General features: G+C 42.5%; 1 protein-coding gene across 1 annotated transcript in view; it reads right to left on the bottom strand.

The window, feature by feature from the left end:
* LOC111871753 (octopamine receptor Oamb) overlaps positions 1 to 19,514 on the bottom strand; it is a 110,917-nt gene extending 91,403 nt beyond the window's left edge. Inside the window, exon 1 of the mRNA XM_023865057.1 lies at positions 17,840 to 19,514. Coding sequence (XP_023720825.1) covers positions 17,840 to 18,091 — 252 coding nt within the window. The 5' untranslated portion in view covers positions 18,092 to 19,514. The remainder of the gene's footprint in view (positions 1 to 17,839) is intronic.
* Between the last annotated feature and the right edge of the window lie 422 nt (positions 19,515 to 19,936).

The raw sequence follows: 19,936 nt of genomic DNA, 5'->3' as shown, positions 1-19,936 counted from the left end.
TAGATTCTGGGACGTGAGGTGTAAAAATGCATTAAGAGTTAGAGCCATAAGTCCAAGTTTCGGTGTTAAACACCTATTACTGAAGTTCCTTGGCTTAATACAGAAATTTTCAATATACTATGGTTACAGGTATGCGTTTATCTGAACTTTACAACGGAAAATCCCTCCAATGCAGGGTCACGTAAACTCATCGTCCATTTGACTCCTGTGAAATTGGGTAATAAAATATGGCCTCTGTGTCCACCCAGTCCTCCTTCATGAAAAAAGAAAACCGACCAGAGCACCTGCATTTAGGTTTGGCGATAGGAAAATGTGGAGCATTGACTATATTGCCCATACGCCCTCGTGGCGTTGTGCTTCGGCACAGTGGCGATACGTATTATCTTCTCTAACTTTGTGGCTAACTAAAAGCTGAGAAGAAATCTCGTCGGTAGTAAGAATAATAAAACTGTTATGCATATCAGCCAAGTAACTTTGTAACATCATAGAAAACAGCCGGTTTTCATAACTTCCTGTTCCTCATTAATGCAGCAAGCGCAGAGTGCGGTCCCTAATATCGGAGTTGTTAATTAATGCAAGTAAGATTTGAGGTTTTTACGGCGGTGACTATGAAGAATGCCGTCTTTTGGGGTGTGGTACAATGTAGATATTGTGTGAGCTGACGTTCCATCAAAACTTCGGTTCACACAAGATTTACACGACACCACATGCGAGAAGACGACATTCTTAATTATCCCAGGTTTTAATATTTTAATATTGTATGAAAATAAATGTTGGATAATACTTAGGCCGCGCCATAGCTCAAGCGGTTAGTTGCTGGTTTCCCACCACGGTGGCCCCGGTTCGATCCCGAGTCTGGTCAAATTGGATTTTTGGTGGACAAAGTGGAGCTGGGGAGGGATTTCTCCGAGTATTTCGGTTTCCCCTGCCAATTTTCATTCCACCAAATTCTCCATCATCAAACTCACCCGGGGCAGGCTACAATAGGCCAATCAGTGGTCGCCGTGCCGAGTGGACCCAGTTGGACCCCAACCCCCACTAAGCGACTACTTAACTAATCATATTGAAAGGTTTATAGATTTCTCCCTATTACAGTTTGATTACTGGTACAAAGTCCAATGTGTATCATCAAAATTGGCCTACAGCTTAGTTATTTGTCAGAAGTATCACTTCTATCAGAAGGAATTACTGGTCATATTAACTATTAAATGTTGCTTGTGACTAAAAGCTTTAGATTCTTCTATAAACGAGTGAGGAAGTCAGAATGTGCCTGGGGGGCTCTTTCGAAATTTCAGCCTGCAGACAATTTTATTTTAAAACACATAACATCACAACCACCAGAAGCCCAGATTCAATTTGTATGCGCATACGTCAATCCGGACAGCGTCTTGACAGCGCGGCTGAAGATACAAACTCTATACGAGAATTATACACAGATGAGATATTAAATATTTATCTCGACATGACAAGGGCCTCTCCTTCAAACATAGAACAACATGAATAATGTAAGACAAACATCATTTCTCTGTGTTTCCAAGAAGAAACGTGGCAGATCAAAACTTTGTAATGGCATAAAGTGGGACAATAAAGATAATAATTCCTCGAGCCCCACCAAATTTTGGAATACCTATCGTGAGGCATGTTGAGATGATAATTTCCACGAATATCGTGCGATATGCTACGAACACACACGTTGACTTTTGACAGAATATTATGGGGGGTAGCTCAGGGTTTTGTGGAAAAACTGCAGAATCGCCATTTAATAAGGGTCCATGGGATATTTCGGTGTGAGCATTCCCACGTTCTGATCGCGCTAAAACGCCATGGATGCTTTCACAGCATGAAATTTATTGTTCTGCATATATGTCAATTAATCTTATCAGGAAGAAGAAACAGTATCGAGTAGAGCGGCCTGCGTAAATCTGACGAGAGTTCGTTCAGATGAGAAAACCTCGGACCAAGCGGCTTCCGTAGCAGCTGTGCTGGTGGCCTCGTTACCAGGCAGAACTGATTTCTCGACGGATGGAGATAGGGCACTTGCTGCAGAATGATAGTTACGACTGGGTCATCTTGTGTGAATGCTTGAAGACTCTTCAAGCCATACAGAAACTGTGTACAGAGGATGTAAAATTATCGAGGTTACTGTTGAATGAACAAATTCTGTTGATATATGGCATAGAGATCATCCACATAGAAGATATTATAGATATGGAGCCGGGTGGAGATATTCGGGCCTTTATAGAAAATCGCGCAGTAAGGCAAACATGGAGCAAATTGGCCATGACGACAAGGAGATGCAGTCCTCAGAGACGAAGAGGAGCTTCGCAAAACACTGGCGTTGGGCAACGGAAGATGTTACGCCTCTTCGTTTCCGAGGAATCAAAGGTCTGAGGATGAATGTTCGGTATGCCAAGGTGGAACAGGTGAGATTTCGTTGGGGATCAAATTCTGTTAATGTGCTATAAGAGGTGTTGAAGGTGCACACCCAAGGGTCGATGGACTATGATGCTCAACTCGTACCTGACACGAGGTCTTGTCTGAAATACTGTGAAAACGTGATGGTGTTCTTTGTCACATTCCCCGCAAAACTAATATATATATATATATATCTTTCTCAAGGGAAGTGGAGATTTCTTCAGATCCGAAATGTGGGCTCTCAGGATGGCTGGTGCGGAACAATTCATACTCAAGTCAATCCAAATATTGTGGACAATGTCTGTAATGGACAATATGGACTTCGTTGAAAGGCCGCACATAAAGCTGCCACACAGCATCCTGTAGCTGATAAGAGCAAGGAAAAACTTTACATTACCATCTGATCTGAGCACAAACACCTGGAACATAAAACTTTCAGAACATCAGAAACTTTTCGCATTTAACGCGCAGTCATTTTGAGTGGAGTTCTGAAGAGCGTTTGAAGTTAAAATCAGAGCCTAGGAACATCACAGACAGAGCAAGCTGAAGGGGCAGCTATTAAGGAACAAATCGGAGAAGGATGTAAACTTCACAATCATATGAAATGTATACAGGGGCTTTAATTACAGAGAAGGATAATCCGTTCTCCTGAGCTCAGTTTGACGGGCGATTTATTATACTCGTAACAACTTGAATGCATGTTTCAGGAACAGGATAATGGTGGCGTCGTCAAAAAGCGATGTTGAGTCAGATAGACCAACCGCGTTGACGACTGCAAAGAGGATAAATTTTAAACTGAACCGTGAGGAGCTTCATTTTCTTGCTGATAATGTGCAGAGAAGACACTGCCGAAATATCAGGGAAGTAAGTCTCCTGAAGGCGAAAGAGTGAACAGTGGGAGGAAACAACTATAATTCGAGGTTTTACAGAATACCGTATCGCCAGGTTGTGTCATATTCCCTTCCAAAAACAAAAATAAAATAGTTCTGGATATTGTATTCTATGTACATTCGGTGGCCAGTAGTGGATTTATGACGTCGAAATTCACCCTCAACATTGGAAAGAATATTCATACTTTCAAGAATGTAGACAAGTTCGCGGTGTACTGTACAGCCAGGTAGCCGGGCTAACGCACTCGGTACAGCGACTAAGTACGGGTTGTACGGCTAAGGGAGCGGAGTTCGAGTCCCATAAGGGTCAAGAATTTCCTCTCTTCCACGTCGTCCACGACAGCTCTTGGGCCCATCCAGTCTCCTATCCACTGTGTACTGATGGCTCTTTCCAGGGACGTGAGATTCCCACTCACCTCCAACTACAGTCGAGATCAAGAATACGTGGATCTATAGATCCACTCCACCACACGTCTTAATGGCGTGGTGCATAGTTGGTTAACCATAGAGACAATTTTACCTCTTTGCCATTACTATACGGCCCATGGTCTTACATACACAAATAGGAAGTTCGGTAGGCTTATATCTACGGCAAGGTACCGCTTCCAGAAAGATTTCGGGATAACTGTTGCTCCTATCCGGGTAGCTATAACCAGTATCTCTTTCTTTCCACATTTATGCACGAACATCACAAATTGCTTTCCTCTAGGCAGGTAATAGATGTTCTGAAAATGTTGCAAAGTCCAGATATTTGGGAACGACGATAACAAAACAAAACCTGATCCAGGAGGAAGTTAAGAGGAGACTGAAGTCGGGTAATGTTTGCCAACATTCAGTCCAGAACCTTTTGTCTTCTCGTCTGCTGTCAAAAAATATAAAAAATAGAATATACAAAGCTATAATTTTGCCTGTGGTTCTGTATGGGTGTGAAACTTGGTCTCTGACATCAAGGGAGGAACATAGACTGAGGGTGTTTGAGAACAGGGTGTTCAGGAGAATATTTGGACCGAAGAGAGATGAAGTGACAGGAGGTTGGAAAAAACTGCATAATGAGGAGCTTCATAACTTGTACTCTTCTCCAAGTATAACTAGAATGATCAAGTCAAGGAGGATGAGATTGGCAGGGTATGTAGCACGTACTGGAAAGAAGAGGAATGTCTATAGGTTATTGGTGGAAAAGCCATATGGGAAAAACCACTGGGGAGACCACGACGCAGGTGGGTGGACCATATTAAAATGAATCTTCGAGAGATAGGATGGGATAGATTGGATTGATCTGGCTCAGGATATGGACCAGTGAAGGGATCTTTTGAACACGGTAATGAAACTTCGGATTCCACAAAATTCTTGGAAGTTCTTGAGTTGCTGCACAATTGGCGGCTTCTCAAGAAGGGTTCAGCTCCACTAGTGAGTAGGTAGACACGTGGTTATGAATACCGCTGGTACCAGGGGATTGCAACAGGTGTCCTGTGTCCTGGCAACGTCACGCAGACTGAATGGTGCGACATTCGCTTCTGCGATTCCAGAAGAAAGGCGTTTCCAGCAATTTGCCCTACAATCCGATTATTACACGTGACACATGCGTGTGTGTTTTTCTCCGTGTTTACCTCCAGACCTAGCTCCTTACTAGTATCTCTCAGAGCGTCTGTCTCTGGTGCTTCATTTCCAGGCATAACAAATACGAGGGTAAGTCAGAAATTATTCGCACTTTCTCCATAACACATCTTTAGGTTTGTCACACTGCCTCCTACGCATGTATTGTTAGAGTTTGTACTATTGTGGTCACGTGATCGAAGTTTTACCTTGATCACATCATTTTCCTTGATGCTGTGACAGTGTAAACATGGCCGCTCTACTAGCAGTGTGCACCAATGATTAACAAAGAATAGTGATCCGATTTCTCTGATTGGAAGGTGTATCAGGGGCTGAAATTCATATGTGGGTTCATCACTATGAGCCAGAATCCAAAAGCCAGAGTATGGCGTGGAAACACCCGAGATTGAAAACGAAGATGAAATTCAAGACTTAGTCTTTCGTGGGAAAGGTGATGCTAACGGCTTTTTGGGGACTCAAAAAGGCCTATACTGCAAGAATACCTGGAAAAAGGGTGTACGATCAACAGTGATTTGCTGGCCAACAATCTGAAGCAAGCAATTCGCACCAAACGCCGAGACCTATTGTCGAAGAAAGTGTTGATGTTGCATGACAATGAACACACACACAAGGACGGCCAGACCGTTGAAACCATTAACCATTTGTGTTTCGAGGTGCTGGAACACCCTGCCTACAGCCCAGATCTCGCCCTTTCCGACTATCATCTCTTTGGACCGCTCAAAGATGTTTTACGAGGTTTTTGATTTTCTACGGACAAAGAAGTGGGGGAAGCGGTGCATAAATGGTTGAGCAACCAACCGAAAACCTTCTTCGTGGAGGGAATACGCAAGCTTTTGGACCGCTGGACCAAGTGCATCGAAAAGGGAGGAGACTATATAGAAAAATTAAGTACTTGTTCAACCCCTACTTTTGTATATGTGGATTGGAAAAACAAGAGTGCGGATAATTTTTGACTTACCTACGTATGTAACTGTATTTCGAATCATGTTCATGTTTCTTTTTCAGAGTGAGTACTGTCAAGTTACTATATTTTACGAATGTCTTGTATTATTCTGGTAGTTTAATATCAACTGATATACTTCAAATAATGCCTTGTTTTATTGCTTTTCATTATATTGGATGCAGAACTCCAGCTAAATCAATATGTTTTCGACGAGCCAGAGAAATAGAGCGGTTAGGAAAACAATAAAAGTTAAGGTTCACACATCTGTGACGTTGAAGACTTCTGTCTTCTGAGACACGACGCAGTGTATCCGGGAAAAAGTAAGAAGACATTTCGGAGGAACATATCGTCGTTTATTTTCAGTGTCGAAATTAAGTGAAGCAAAAAGGAAAAAAAAATGCTTTTTCATACTTGAAATTCCTGTTGACCCTAAACAAGGAGGTCTTATGTTTCTTGGAAACGTTCTTTGACTTTCACCTGACTCTACAATGTTATTTTCTAGAAGACTGAATTCCTCAGTAAATTAAAATACAAATTTTATAGAGGAACCTTTTGAAACTGCCACTTTCGACGTGAGTGCAAGACTGATACTCAGACCGGCCTAAGAGAAACATGTTTTAGTACATATAGTTGATCGGGTTTAAGTAGACTGATATTGCTGAGACGCGGATGGCGTTTACTATCAGGTTATAATACCCCAGAATTAGTTACAATATCACATTGAATACTGTGAAGTATAAATCAATTGCTAGGCAACGGCTCAGTAAAAATATTCCCGCCGAAGCGTACGCACGCAACAATAGGACGTCAATTGCTAGAAAAAATCAGTAAACAAGCTTTGTCAGCAACAGAGAGGTTATGTTTGCTGCGTGGTCCGTGACGAAGTTTTATAAAGGGACAAAAAAGTCGTTTAAGTAAGTTGTTGTCGAGAACTGGGTTGAGTTCTGGTAAGGGTAGTCGAAGGAGATTTAGATGAAATGACAAGTAATGAATTAGACTGCGCAAAGAAGACTTTATATACGAGTATGATCTGAAGTTACACTGAGACGAATATAATTCCGTTGCCAGAATACGACTTGTGAAGGCTGAGCTAGTGTGTGTGTGTGTGTGTGTGTGTGTGTAACGATGAACTGTAAAGTGTGTAAATGAGCCTGTAGTTTCGAGTGGGGTGTATAATCAATAAAATCATCCAATTTAAAATCCGTCTTACAAATCACGTGCAAACCCACCCCTATACGTGAAAATAAAGCCGGTAGTCCGCAAGCGAACAATACCGACCGAGCAACCGGCGCTTGTCTGCGAAGTTAGTGCCAACTTTTGCGGATAGGGATTGTCACATGTTTAGCGTAAAGGATCCCCACGGTCTTAATCTCGGTTTCTTAGATCGGAACCGCTATTTCCTTGAAATTGCTCCTCAGTTATCCTTATGAGGCTGAGTGGACCCCGTTCCAGACACACTACTTCTCAGAAAATCTGCTAGCGCCGGGAATCGAACCCGGGACCTCTGACGACTAGACCATAGGGGCGGTCGTTTTCACCTAAACGATATATAAAAATTAATTTCCTATTTCATAGTAAACACTCTTCGTATCCAGACCAATCGGCTAATGCTCTTAGTGCGCAGGATCATTGTTTTGTCACAGACTTACGTATTTCAAAATGTAAAATGGGTCGTACTTTCAGCAACGATGTGCTTTAAACGATTAACAGGATTTTAAAGTTCTAGTGACTTCATTACCATACCCTGTTTTCTTCGGTATTGTTACCTAACACTCGCCTTCGTCACTCTGTACGAATAAGTTTCGCAACTCCCTCTTCGTAAGAACAGTCTTTAGCGAAATGAACGTAACTACGTCCGCCACGGACTGAATGACGTTTACATACTGATAATACACATCTTGGAGTAACAATAATGATTTAGACAACTGGGAATTTCAATGCAGATGTATTCCATCTCAGCCATTTGCATAACAAGTATCAAGTTGCCACCAACAAAATTCTGAAGGTTTCGAGAGATGTGTTGCTACATCGAGAGAGAAATGTAAGCTACTAATAGCCATTAAAAGTTTATTAAGACTAGGGAAACTGCGATGAAACAATTGCGCAACTACAACCGAAGTCAGACATGGAGAGGGTGAGAGGACAGAGGAGTATCAGATGCAGAATATATGCAAAAGCGTAATGAAATTATGTAATAAAAAGAGGGCAACACGGTACATGGTAGGGACAATTACGAATCTGGGAACACATTTGTAGATCTAATTTCTTAAATGGAAAATAATAACAGCCACGTGTGTATACATGTCTATACATATAGAACGATGATTAACGAAAGACTCAAAGCATTTTAAAACACACACATACATTAATGATAAAAGTCTTCCCATTTCATAATCCAAAACATTGGCTAACGTATCAATTTACATGAAATTAGAAACAAGAGCGAGAGAACAAATTGCTTCATTAAAAAATCGAATTGTCAAGAGTATAACTAACATCACAGCAAGTCCGCTCCATAGCTCAACCGGTTAGTAGCTGGCTTCCCACCGCTGCAGCCTGGGTTCGATCCCGGGTCTGGTAAAGTTGGGATTTGTGGTGGACAAAATGGCGCTGAGGCGGATTTTCTCCGAGTACTTCGGTTTCCCCTGCCAATCTTCATTCCACCGAATTCTCTATCATCATAATCACCCGGGGCAGGCTACAATAGGCCCCCGTGCCGAGTGGACCCAGTTGGACTCCACCCCCCCCACTAAGCAAATAAAAAAAACTTCGCAGCATTTATGATTCAATTGATTTTCTGATGGGAATGCATATAGTCAAACTGATCACATATTAAAATATAGAAGACGACATTCATGTACGTAAAATGCTAGATCCCGGAGAGGACACGGCCGAGATGTAATGGCTGTCAGGTATATTAAATGTTAGGGAAAGGCTGTAAACGAATACAAGAACAATGCAGAAGGTTTATAAAGAAGGATTTAATTTCATCAAGTAAAACGAAAAGAAGTTAAAATACGAAGCTCTGGAACTGTTGATGATAATGTGGGCATTGAGGGCTTAACGCAACAGGGAGAAAATCTATCAGACCCTCAACAGGAGACAGAGGTTTTTACGAGCTGAGGCAGCATTAACAGTGATTTTGCAAATAATTCTCGAAATTACGAATTCAAGGAAACGGAATAAACTGCAACTGTTAAAGAACCTAAACCACACGAATGGATAATTTTATATTATATTGTTATTGATGTAATTAAAGAGTTGTCAAACACTGTCGTGACCGCCTCTGTGGTCTAGTGGTCAGAGTTTCTGGCTACAGATCCAGAGGTCCGTGTTAGATTCCCAGTGATATCAGATTTTCTGAGAAGTAGTGGTTCTGGAACGGGGTCCACTCAGCCTCGTGACGATAACTGAGGAGCTCCGATCTAGAAAATAGAAATTAACGGCCGTGGGTATTTGTTGCGCTGGCCACGCGATGCCCTATCTATCCTTTAAATCCGTCATTAATTTCGGCAACAAGCGGCGGTCGCTCGGTCTGGATAGTTCGCTTGCGAACTAAAGCCACGGAATTCGTTCGTTTGAGCACTGTCGTATCATGAATAAAGGCGTTCTAAATTAAAATGAACGGAACTCGAAATTATTACATTCTGAGATAACATGAAAAGTTGCTGTGTTGGTTGAAGCTCCTTTCTATTGAAGAAAAAATCCCCCACATAAAATATCTTAGGCGTTAGAATTTGATTCCTCAGTTAAAATTTGGCGTTTCAATGTGATAATGGTCGATCGAAGTGGCCGCACAGTCTAAGGTATGAAATGTCTTCTCCCTCTCAAACACTATGAACCTGAGTTCGGATTCCACTCGAGGCATGGATGTCTGTCCGCGTTTCGTCTGTTTCTGTTGTCCTGTGTAAGTAGCGGCCTTGCGACACAGCTGATCAACCATCCAAGAACCCTATCAGCTCTCTGTAAGATCCATAGTTCCGGATTAATTGGTGGGGAACACGCCAGAAGGCAAAACACGAAGATTATCAGGAGGAGAAGAAGAAGAAATTAAGGACAATGAAACATGGAGATTTGTGGTCCTGCTGTTGCAATTCCGTTGGTTCACTGTTTTTATACTCGTAGAAACATGCCCTAAACTCTACAGACTGAAAGTTTATGAAAGACAGAAGCCTTACAAAACACGGTCTCTTTTCTGTTGTCGGATCCACAACACAACATAATGTTTAGCATATAAACACGTTCACACGCTGAGGTCGTGCATTAGCTATTGCGGCATTAACTTACAGCTGAATCCTTGCCACACTTTTAGAAATGCATGTACATCAGCACATATACAATTATAGTTCAATCTAAATCAGTGTGTTCTGTTGTAAGGGAAAACAAGAAGCCTTTGTGCTTCGTAAGAAATCAACATCAGTACTTTGTTGAGGTTTCAATGTAGAGTCAGGAAACTGAGCCCGCCAGGGGCACTGTCTCTTCTTGCTTGTNAAACGCCAACAGTTAACGCTGAAAGAGAGACAGCTGCGCTGGCTGCTAGGAAAACGCTCGCAATTGTCCCTGGAGAACAAAACCCTGTTATACAAGGCAATCTTAAAACCTATATGGACCTATGGCATCGAGCTCTGGGGCTGCGCTCGACCATCCAACACCAAAATCCTCCAAACGTTCCAATCGAAAACACTACGAAGAATCACAGGCGCACCATGGTACGTAACAAACAGAACTATCCACAACGACCTCAACATACCCTTCATCACGGAAGAGATCAGAAAGCATGCCACCAGACACCGTACTCGGATAACAGGACACGAGAACCCGCTAATCGTAGAATTAACGAAACCGCACCCAGCAGCAAGACGACTGAGGACAACCTGGCCAGAAGACCTATATAACTAAAAGGTGGAATACTGCCACTGGGCAGCTGCCGCCTTCACGACATAAGCACCCATCACATTTGCTTATTACTTGCAGTGTCAAGTAGATTGTAAATTGACATTAACGAGAAAAAAAAAAATATTAGCTTCACCGCCTGTCTCTGTGTGTAACAACTTGACAGCTGCTGAAGAGGCTTCTATGAAACTTGATATTGATGAATTTTCCTAAAAGATCAAATGCTGGTTCTGTGTGTAACGCGCTTTCCCAAACCTTAGATTCCTTCGGACTGATTCGAAATATAAAACACATTAGTGTTTGTCTACGTTAGTGCATTACGAATTCGGAGTAAGACTTCTACGCTCTGTTAACATTAACACAAGATCGGCAAGAAATGGACGGCTGTTATTATCACGCGACACAAACAAAAATGCTCTCGTTATGTCTGATTTACAGCAGGAGCTGACATTTTGTTATGGAAGTCTTTCAGAGTAAATTTCCTTACGAAATATTTTAATTATCTGAATGTCTTGCAACTGGCCTCTAAAATATGGTACGCAATAATCAAATCACGAACAAAACACAAACTTCGTGGTTTTAGACCTCAAGTGAACTATACCGACTGAGAGACCGCCACTTGTCGGCGAAGTTAGTGTCCACTTTAGAGGATAGATGTTGTCGCGTGGTCAGCAAAACGAATCCCTATGGCAGTTAATTTCGGTTTCCTAGACCGGAGCCGCTATTTCCTTGAAACATCTCCTCAATTATCCTCACGAGGCTGAGTGGATTCCGTTCCAGACCCACTACTTCTGAGAAAATTTGATAGTAGCGAGAATCGAACCCAGATCTCTCGATTTGTAGCCAGGAACTCTGACCACTAGACCACAGAGGCGGTCCTTGAAACAATAAGAGGGCATAAAATTGCTCAGTGGTCTAATAACTTCAGTAACGTGGGGTGTCTTTTCTTATCTGTACCCAGTGGGTCCCTGGAAACGTGGCATTCCTCTAAAATGTCTTCACTGGACATTTTATGGTGCCGAATCTTAGCTTCCGTTGTTCACTCGTCAACACTCCACAGCCGAACCCCAACTGAACTCTTATGCTATTGTTCTATTCTCGTTATATAGACTAGGGTCGGACCTCACGGAAAAAAAAAACATGTCACGTGTCAGAATGCGTGTTCAGTGGCCCGTTACCTAGCACTAGGCATGGCGAGGAGCACACAGAAAACACTTCTTCCGATAAATATTCTATTGTTGCGTGCCTGTATTTCGGGCGTTTCCTAGAAATGGGTTTACATGTCACAGGATTAACCAAGAGGACACAGGATAAACGGAAGACCTAGGAAGAAATGGAACTACAAACTTCGAAAAAGACGAGAAAGGCCAGCTAGATCTAGCCTGTGAGGTTGGCGATTATGACGTATATTTGCTGTCACGTGTTAACAAGCACAAGAGCAAAGTCGTGATTCAACCTCTATTTCGTATTTTAGTCGTTACCAGTTCGACTCGTGAATGATTACCAATTTCACTAAGGTATTGTTACGTATTATAATTCTTATAACAGATTCCACAGAGAATCTGTAACCTGAATAATACAGTTGATATAGCGTCGTTATTATTATTATTATTATTATTAGAGGGGGTGGGTTTCCCCATGCACTTAGACCAATTATTGGTCCATTGTGCGTCCCCCTTTAATTTCTACTGTCGCCATACCCTACCGGTACCGGTGCGTGCTATCAGCCCCGTTCAGCCAACGAGGTCGGCCGTCGGTACCTCGATACTTCCCCCATCTACCAGAGGCATTGGAAACTACTTGGGCGGGAAACTTGTTGCCTACTTTGCTCAGAGGTCTCCTAGAGACATGAGGATCTTTTACGTGCCGTAAATCTACGACACGGGACCCACGGCTTAAAGTCCCTCCCGGAGGACTTGTTCCTTGAACTTAAAAATTCCACGACCTTCGCCGGGTTTGAACCCGCGTACCTTGAGTCATGAGATTACGGAGACCGCTTTAGCGTCGCTAAGTTGGCTACGAAGATGAAAGATAAAGTTGTTCCTGTGCTTAAGTAATTATGAGTAAGCACTACACCATGAAGGCACGTGTGAGAATGGCTGTATAAATCAAGTATTCTTGACCTCAGCACTAATTAGAGGTTAGTGGTCAGCTTCAAGCCCCAGCCGCTTTATCCTTGAGAGAAGAGCACCCGATACCCTTTGGATAGGAGACTGGGTGGCCCCAGTACAGGTCTGGATGAAGTGGAAAGCAGAATCTTGTCCCTGCCGGGAATCCTACTCCGACACTTCGACTTCCACCCCGTAACCAGTCGCGAAACCGACTGCTCTAAAAATAAGCGATTATTTAATAGTGTTAATTTAAGGCAGAGATCATGAATCTCAAAATATTAAGATGAATTTGAATGGTAACTGGAGAGATTCAGAAGGAATTATTTGCTCATCATTTCAAGGTGCTGATGAAGCCTGTGATTTAAGAAGCTGAATGAAATCACGAGGTTCCGCTGTTACAATTCCCTTCAGATGCAACATTTGAAGGGTACATAAGTATGAGAACATGGCAGCCACTGGGAAGTCTTCCAAGAGCGGACTCTATAAAAGCTGATTATAGATTAGCGTTTAAACGGCTCTTTAAGAATATTTTATGGGCTAAAAATACATTTTCAAACAAATTTTGATTATGGTATTAATATTTGTTATGCTGAAAACGGGATACCTCAGGGCTACGAGCTGGGCGGCAGAAAGGTCAGAAATCGGTTCTCGGTAGAATAAAGAATTTCTTCTCTTCTCCATTTCGTTCAGACCGGCTCTGAGGCTAACTCAGTCTCCTATTCAATGGGTACTTGGGGGTTTTTCCCCTGGGGTGAAGTGCTCGTGGCGTGAAGCTGACCTCAAACTGGTGCCGAGATCAAGAAAACGTGAATCTACATCCACCAGCCTATACCTTCATGGCATAGTGCTTAATTAGTTAAGCACAGTGGCAACTTTACCTTTATATTTTTTATATTTAATTCTTTATTCAAATTTTTATTTTTATTAGAATCAAATTGTGTTGGGATGCCTGGTTTGCGGCCCTTCCCCCCTTCCGGGCGTCCACAGACAAGATTGCGTTGTCTCCGCTGAGACCTCCGAATATCTCGTAAAGAAACACAGGCGTAAGGAACACAGCGACGGTCGCAATGCTCATGACAACCTCGCGCAGTGGAGCACCACACGCTGCCTCTCACATGAGTTCATGGCCGTAGTCTCCCTGAAAACATCGGCTACCAGCAAAACACTGTCACCTACTGAAGTTAGATGTCTCTTGTCTTTATTTAATTAATTTTAAGCCGATCACAGTGGCCGAGCGACCTAAGCCACTCGCTCAAGCACTGGGTTCGTAGGTTCGTATCCCACTTGAGGCATGGATGTCTGTATGCATTTCTTCTGTGTTTGTGTTGTCCTGTACAGGTAGCAACCTTCCGACAGGACTGATCCCCCGTTCAAGGAGGCCTACCGACTGTCTACACGATTCAAATTTCAGAATTAACTATGAGTGGACGCAGGCCACAGAGTCTAATCCTTCGAGCTAGAAGAAGAATAAATTAAAATTCTCTATTTTTAATTAATGTACATACACCATCAATGAAACAAACAAATCACAAAATCAAACATTTACATGTTCGATTTGAGACTCCTGCGGTGTTGGCCATGAAGAGAGCGGTCGTCTGGATTCTAACGCAGTGCATTTCGAAGAGCATTACTGCCTACATCTACAGGATAGTAAATCAAGCCAAGTAAGAAACCAGCGGAGCTTGCCACCTGCTTCTGTTGGTTTCTTTCTTTGCTTACTTCTCGACCCTGAAGATTGAGGTGATATATTCCTCCGAAATGAGAGTCGGTCTCCGAACTACAAGAAGTTGCAACCCAGAGACGGCATTCATCAAAATTTAACACGTTTTGAACAAAGCTAACTTTTGTAAAGAAGTCAGAAGGTGGAAATGGAGCTGATACGGTCTGGTGACGAGAACTGTGAGCAATATTTTTGGAACGTATGTAGCAATAATTGAGAGCACTTCCCATGCCTACGCTTACCCTTTATCGGTCGAAAGGGAATTGTGTCCTTTTAAATGAAGTTCTAGGAGGCCCGATGGGAATAAGCTATGCAGTCACGTCATGACGTAATATATATTATTTAAAATTCCAGGGATAGAACATTTATTCACAGTGCGTGCCTAAAATACTTGTTTAGGCTCTAGAGGTTACCACAGATTTATTTTTAATTAACCTTCCACTTTTGGGGTGTTAATTTCTTTATTTAAGTCAGCCATGAGGGCTGCAAAAAGCCTGAAAAATTCATGATCTTTTCCAAGCAGCAGTTTTTACGTCCTTCTTTTACGGGGTAGTGAAAATGAAATAGACCTATCTAAAGACATTTTAGGCACTTCTGCTTCTTTCACCAGCTCTTTCATAAATTCCACAACCCTTTAAACCTCTTAATTTTATCTATACTTATATAGTTCAATGCACGATACAACAGTATCATTATCTTTCTTACTTCCGTGTTTTTGAGTGTGACATGGAACAGTCGTCAGGAATTCAGTTCCGCGTAACAGCTCGAAGCAATAAAACAAACTCCGTGGCCTCTAGTCGGCAAGCGAACTATACCGACCGAGCGACCGCCGCTTGTCGGCGAAGTTAGTGTCAACTTTAGCGGATAGAGTGTGTCGCGTGGTCAGCGAAACGCATCCCTAAAGTAAGTAAGTAAAGGTATCCCTTTAACCGGCCGTGAAGGTCCATAGGTTTGTGAGATGTTGAGGCTCCTACATTTTGTAGACAATTGGCTCGCAGATGGCGGTGAGGTTGTCAGCCTTACGCTCCGGCCGCCCTTTACTCCTAGGAATATTCCTTGTACTCGTTTCTGTTAGAGGCTGAGTCGACCCCAGGCCCATAGTGCGGCTGGCAGGATTTGGTGAATTTAAAAAATCCACCTCATCAGGATTTGGTACCGCGACCTTCTGGGTTGTAGCATAGTGCCTCAACCAACTACGCTACCGCGTGCCCCAACAACGGATCCCTACGACCCTTAATCTCGGTTTTCTACAAGAGAGCCGCTGTTTCCTTGAAATAGCTCCTCAGTTATCCTCTCGAGGCTTAGTGGATCCCGTTCCAGACCCACTACTTCTTAGAAAATCTGGTAGTGGCGGGAATCGAACCCGGAACCTCTGAATCTGTAGCCGGAAACTCTGACCACTAAACCACAGAGGCGGTCCTCGAAACAATAAGAGAGCATAAAATCGCTCGGTGGTCTAGAGTCTTCAGTAACGTGGAGTGTCTTGTCTTGTCTCGTCTGGACCCACTGGGTGCCCGGAAACGTGTGATTTACAGGTGTAAAAGTTAGTGTTTGAGGAGAGTCAGTCCACTTTTCGGAGTTCACTTCTACAGCGTCTCCTTCTTTGACCCTGTCTATGTCTGTGTCTCTCAAAGATGGAAATATAACGTCTTCATAGAAGTGTTCACAAGAATCGGTTCTTGCGCTGTCTTGATCCTGAAGTCTCTTCTTAGCAACCATTCTTATACCTTGCACTTAGAAAGAATTAAACAACCGCACTTCTGCTGTACTGAATATGAAAACTGTGGCCTGCAGATAGCCTCAGAAACTTTTAACTGTCTGTCCATTCAAGGAATAAAGGTAAATCTTTCCTGTGAATTGAATATCGCTCAACGAACAAAATAAAGTCATTAAATGGAAAACTGAAAATAACGTATTAAATTACGACAATAAAAAGTTACATATTAATTATTAAAACTAAATGATTATAGGCTGAATTATACGCTTATACTAATTAACGGTTCTGATCATTGACGGCAAAACACACAAATTTGGCAATATACAGTATCAGTCTTACAAGCAGTTCCTTTTTGGTCTGAACTATTCAGGAATTCATCAATTAAGAGTGGATGGCAAAAAAATAGTTATTCTTAAACTTTGATTCCAAGAATATCTGAACACGGCTATTTATTCTTCTGAAATCTGACCACCGATTAACAAATTCGCTCCCAGCAACCCGTAATTGTCTCTGGAAAAAATAAGCGACTGACATGACACATAAGCATTATCTTGCAGACTGAGACACACATTTCGCAAAACTAGAATGAAAATTAGGAAAATGTACTAACAGAATCAAAGAAATCATAGGATCATAAACAAATTCACACATGTAAGGGCGTCTGTTTAAAAATTCTAACACAGTTAAATTTATTCTTAATAACCAAGTTCTTATTTGAAGATAAAAGGCAAAGTTATACCTTAGGTTAGGGCCTCGTCATAGCTCAAGCGGTTAGTCTCTGGTTTCTCACTGCGGCGGCCCGGGTTTGATGTCGGGTCTGGTCAAGTGGGATTTGTGGTGGAAAAAGTGGCGCTGGGGCAGGTTTTCTACGAGTACTTCGATTTCCCCTGCCAATCTTCATTCCACCAATTGCTCCATAATCACCCTCACCTATCATCTGGGGCTGGTACAATAGGCCAGAAGTAGCCGCAGTACAAGGGACTTAGTCCCACCCCACTAGCATTATACCTTAGGTTAATTAATTAAACACTTCGCTATGAAGATGTATCGTGGAGCGGTGTATTATCTCCACTGTTTTTGACCTCGGCACTAAATGAATGTGAGTGGCCAACATCACACGCCCCTGCCGCTTTAGTACCTGAGGAATCAGCCACCGGTACCCAAAATGGCTGGGTAAGCCCCAGAGCTAGTCTGGACGTTATGAAGGCGAGAAGATCTCTCGCGCCCGTGTGGAATCGAACTACGACTCCAGAGTATCAAGCTCTTAGCCTAGTCACTATTTTTAATTGAAGATAATAGTTCGAAAATGTACTGAATATAAATTACATTAAGATGCAATGCAGAGTTGCGTTTTGCGTTTAAAAACTCGTCTGTGACTAGGTACAAGCAAAACGAAATGCTGCACGGTCGCGCTTACATCGAATTCATAGCGTTCGTCAAGTGCGACTTTTGGTTGCAAGAATTTCGCAGCACGTAATGAGCTTCCATCAGACGAGATTCGAAACGTTCTAATAGGAAACATAAGAAGGGACTGACCTTGAACACCTCCCAGGTAGCACTGAAGGGCAACACGGCGAGCCCCACCATGAGGTCCGCGACGGCTAGGGACACGATGAAGAGGTTTGTGACAGAGCGGAGCTTGGAGCTGATGAAGACCGCTGCGATAACCAGGCAGTTGCCCACGATCACCATCACGCTGATCAGCAGCAAGACGACAAGCGAGGCGATCAGACTAGGGTTATCCCAGGCGACCTGCTCCAACAGAGCAGAACACGCGCTACCGTTCATAACACTCAGAGCTTCTTCAAAATTATCCCGGAGATTTCCGTTTCCGGTATTACGCGCCAGATCTCAGAAATTACTCCAGCCTTAAACTCATCTGTGTTGTTCTCATAGGCTTTTGGCTTCAAATGTGTCTTTCTGGGCCCAAAGTAAGGCATTATACTTCTGTATATTATCGAAAGTAGGGACGGCGTTCTGCGTAGGGATGAACATAGGAAACGCCGTGTTTAAAAAGAACGTATAACAACTCTTGACTTGTTTCACTTTACATCATTTTCCACGTGCTTATATACATGAAGTATAATGAAAAATGGATACACCACAAGGTTCGCCTTTACAAACTGTAAGTTGTTGGTATTATCAGGGCTACATGTTGTAAACGTGCTTTAGAGTCATTGGTGAATGTGATATTGAAGAATAAAGAAGTCATTAAAATTTCCTGATCACTTCCTTCGGGTACGCTTGACTTATTTATTTGTGAAATAAGCATACGATGCACTTCCCAGTATCAATTTGCAGCTGCAATTTACGATATATTTCTCACTTCCAGGCAAGTGATATCCTTCCAGAAGGTGACTAAACACACCAGTCCTATCTTCTAGATGACATGTGTAACTTGTGTCTTTATAATTCCAAATCTTCATTCAGATAATAGCATAGGTAAGTATAGCGAAGGACATTATTTACGAAGTCTCTTTCTGCATTTCAGTTTAAGTGAATTTTCGAAATCACATATCTTGATGTATTATTTTATGACAGACTGTATAACTTGAACACAGAACATAACACTAAAACTCATGCTTCTCTTATGCACAATGTAATAAGCGTTAATATTTTGAAGCTCTCTGATTATAATAGATGGACTAGCATCACATATTTAAATAGTTTTATTTTCTAACATTTCATCACAAATATGTAACGACACATTTTGCGACACCGTACAGACTGGACAGTTTCGGAAATAGAATGAAATAGTCGTTCATAAAGTGCATCCTTGTTCACATCACACCTCATGTCCAATGTAAACTTAGTCTGCAGTTCGGTGGGTGATAACCCTGGCGGTGGTGAGACAGTTTCGAGGGGTAATTACCTGCGGGTTGCCTTCTTACGAACATGCTGATAACATTGTCAGGTTTCCCCGTACGCTTCTTCATTTCGGCCACAGGTGGAGCGTCAACAGGAGTCATTCATTAACATCGAAAAGAAAGTGACTGCACTTTTCTGCGTTAGTAACAAGAACTATGACTGGACCACACACATAAGTTGTTCGTGTCAGGTGACGGCAGTACACAGCATTCTGACGACGTCACGCTGACTTACAGACGCGGTCTACGGTTGCCCGCAACCGACGCCTCACTGAACTCTCGCGCTCCGACGCTCTGCTACCGACGCTGCAAAGTTTCTACGACGCATGCGTGGGCCTGACGTCAAGACCTGCAACATACCCCAAAATGAAGATGCTCTTAAGGAAGATAAGTATAAGCTTGTTTAGGATAATTCTATAATGCAGAGACGAATTGTTAGAGCATCAATAAAATGATTGACTGTGCTAGCAGGAAGCCATTTCACTTTCAGTTGGGCAGAAAACCAGAATTTCGTTTCATCTATTTCGTAACAAGATACTGATTCGTTCCGTTTTTAGTCTTATAAGGCCTATTGCCGGAGAGCAGTACATATGGACACAAGAGAGATCTACTAACAAATTAATGGAGCAGCGCACACAGCGAGGTGTTTAATTTCATGTAAAATAAAAAAGTAAAGTTATCCTTGTAACAGGCCGTGGTGGCCCATAGTGTTATGAGGTGCTGAAGGTCCCATATTTTCTAGACATTGGGCTCACAGATGGCGGCA

The sequence above is a fragment of the Cryptotermes secundus genome, unplaced genomic scaffold, assembly GCF_002891405.2.
Source record: "Cryptotermes secundus unplaced genomic scaffold, Csec_1.0 scaffold633, whole genome shotgun sequence".
NCBI lineage: Eukaryota > Metazoa > Arthropoda > Insecta > Blattodea > Kalotermitidae > Cryptotermes > Cryptotermes secundus.
Note: the sequence above shows the minus strand (reverse complement) of the source record. Positions and strands in the feature narration are given on the sequence as shown.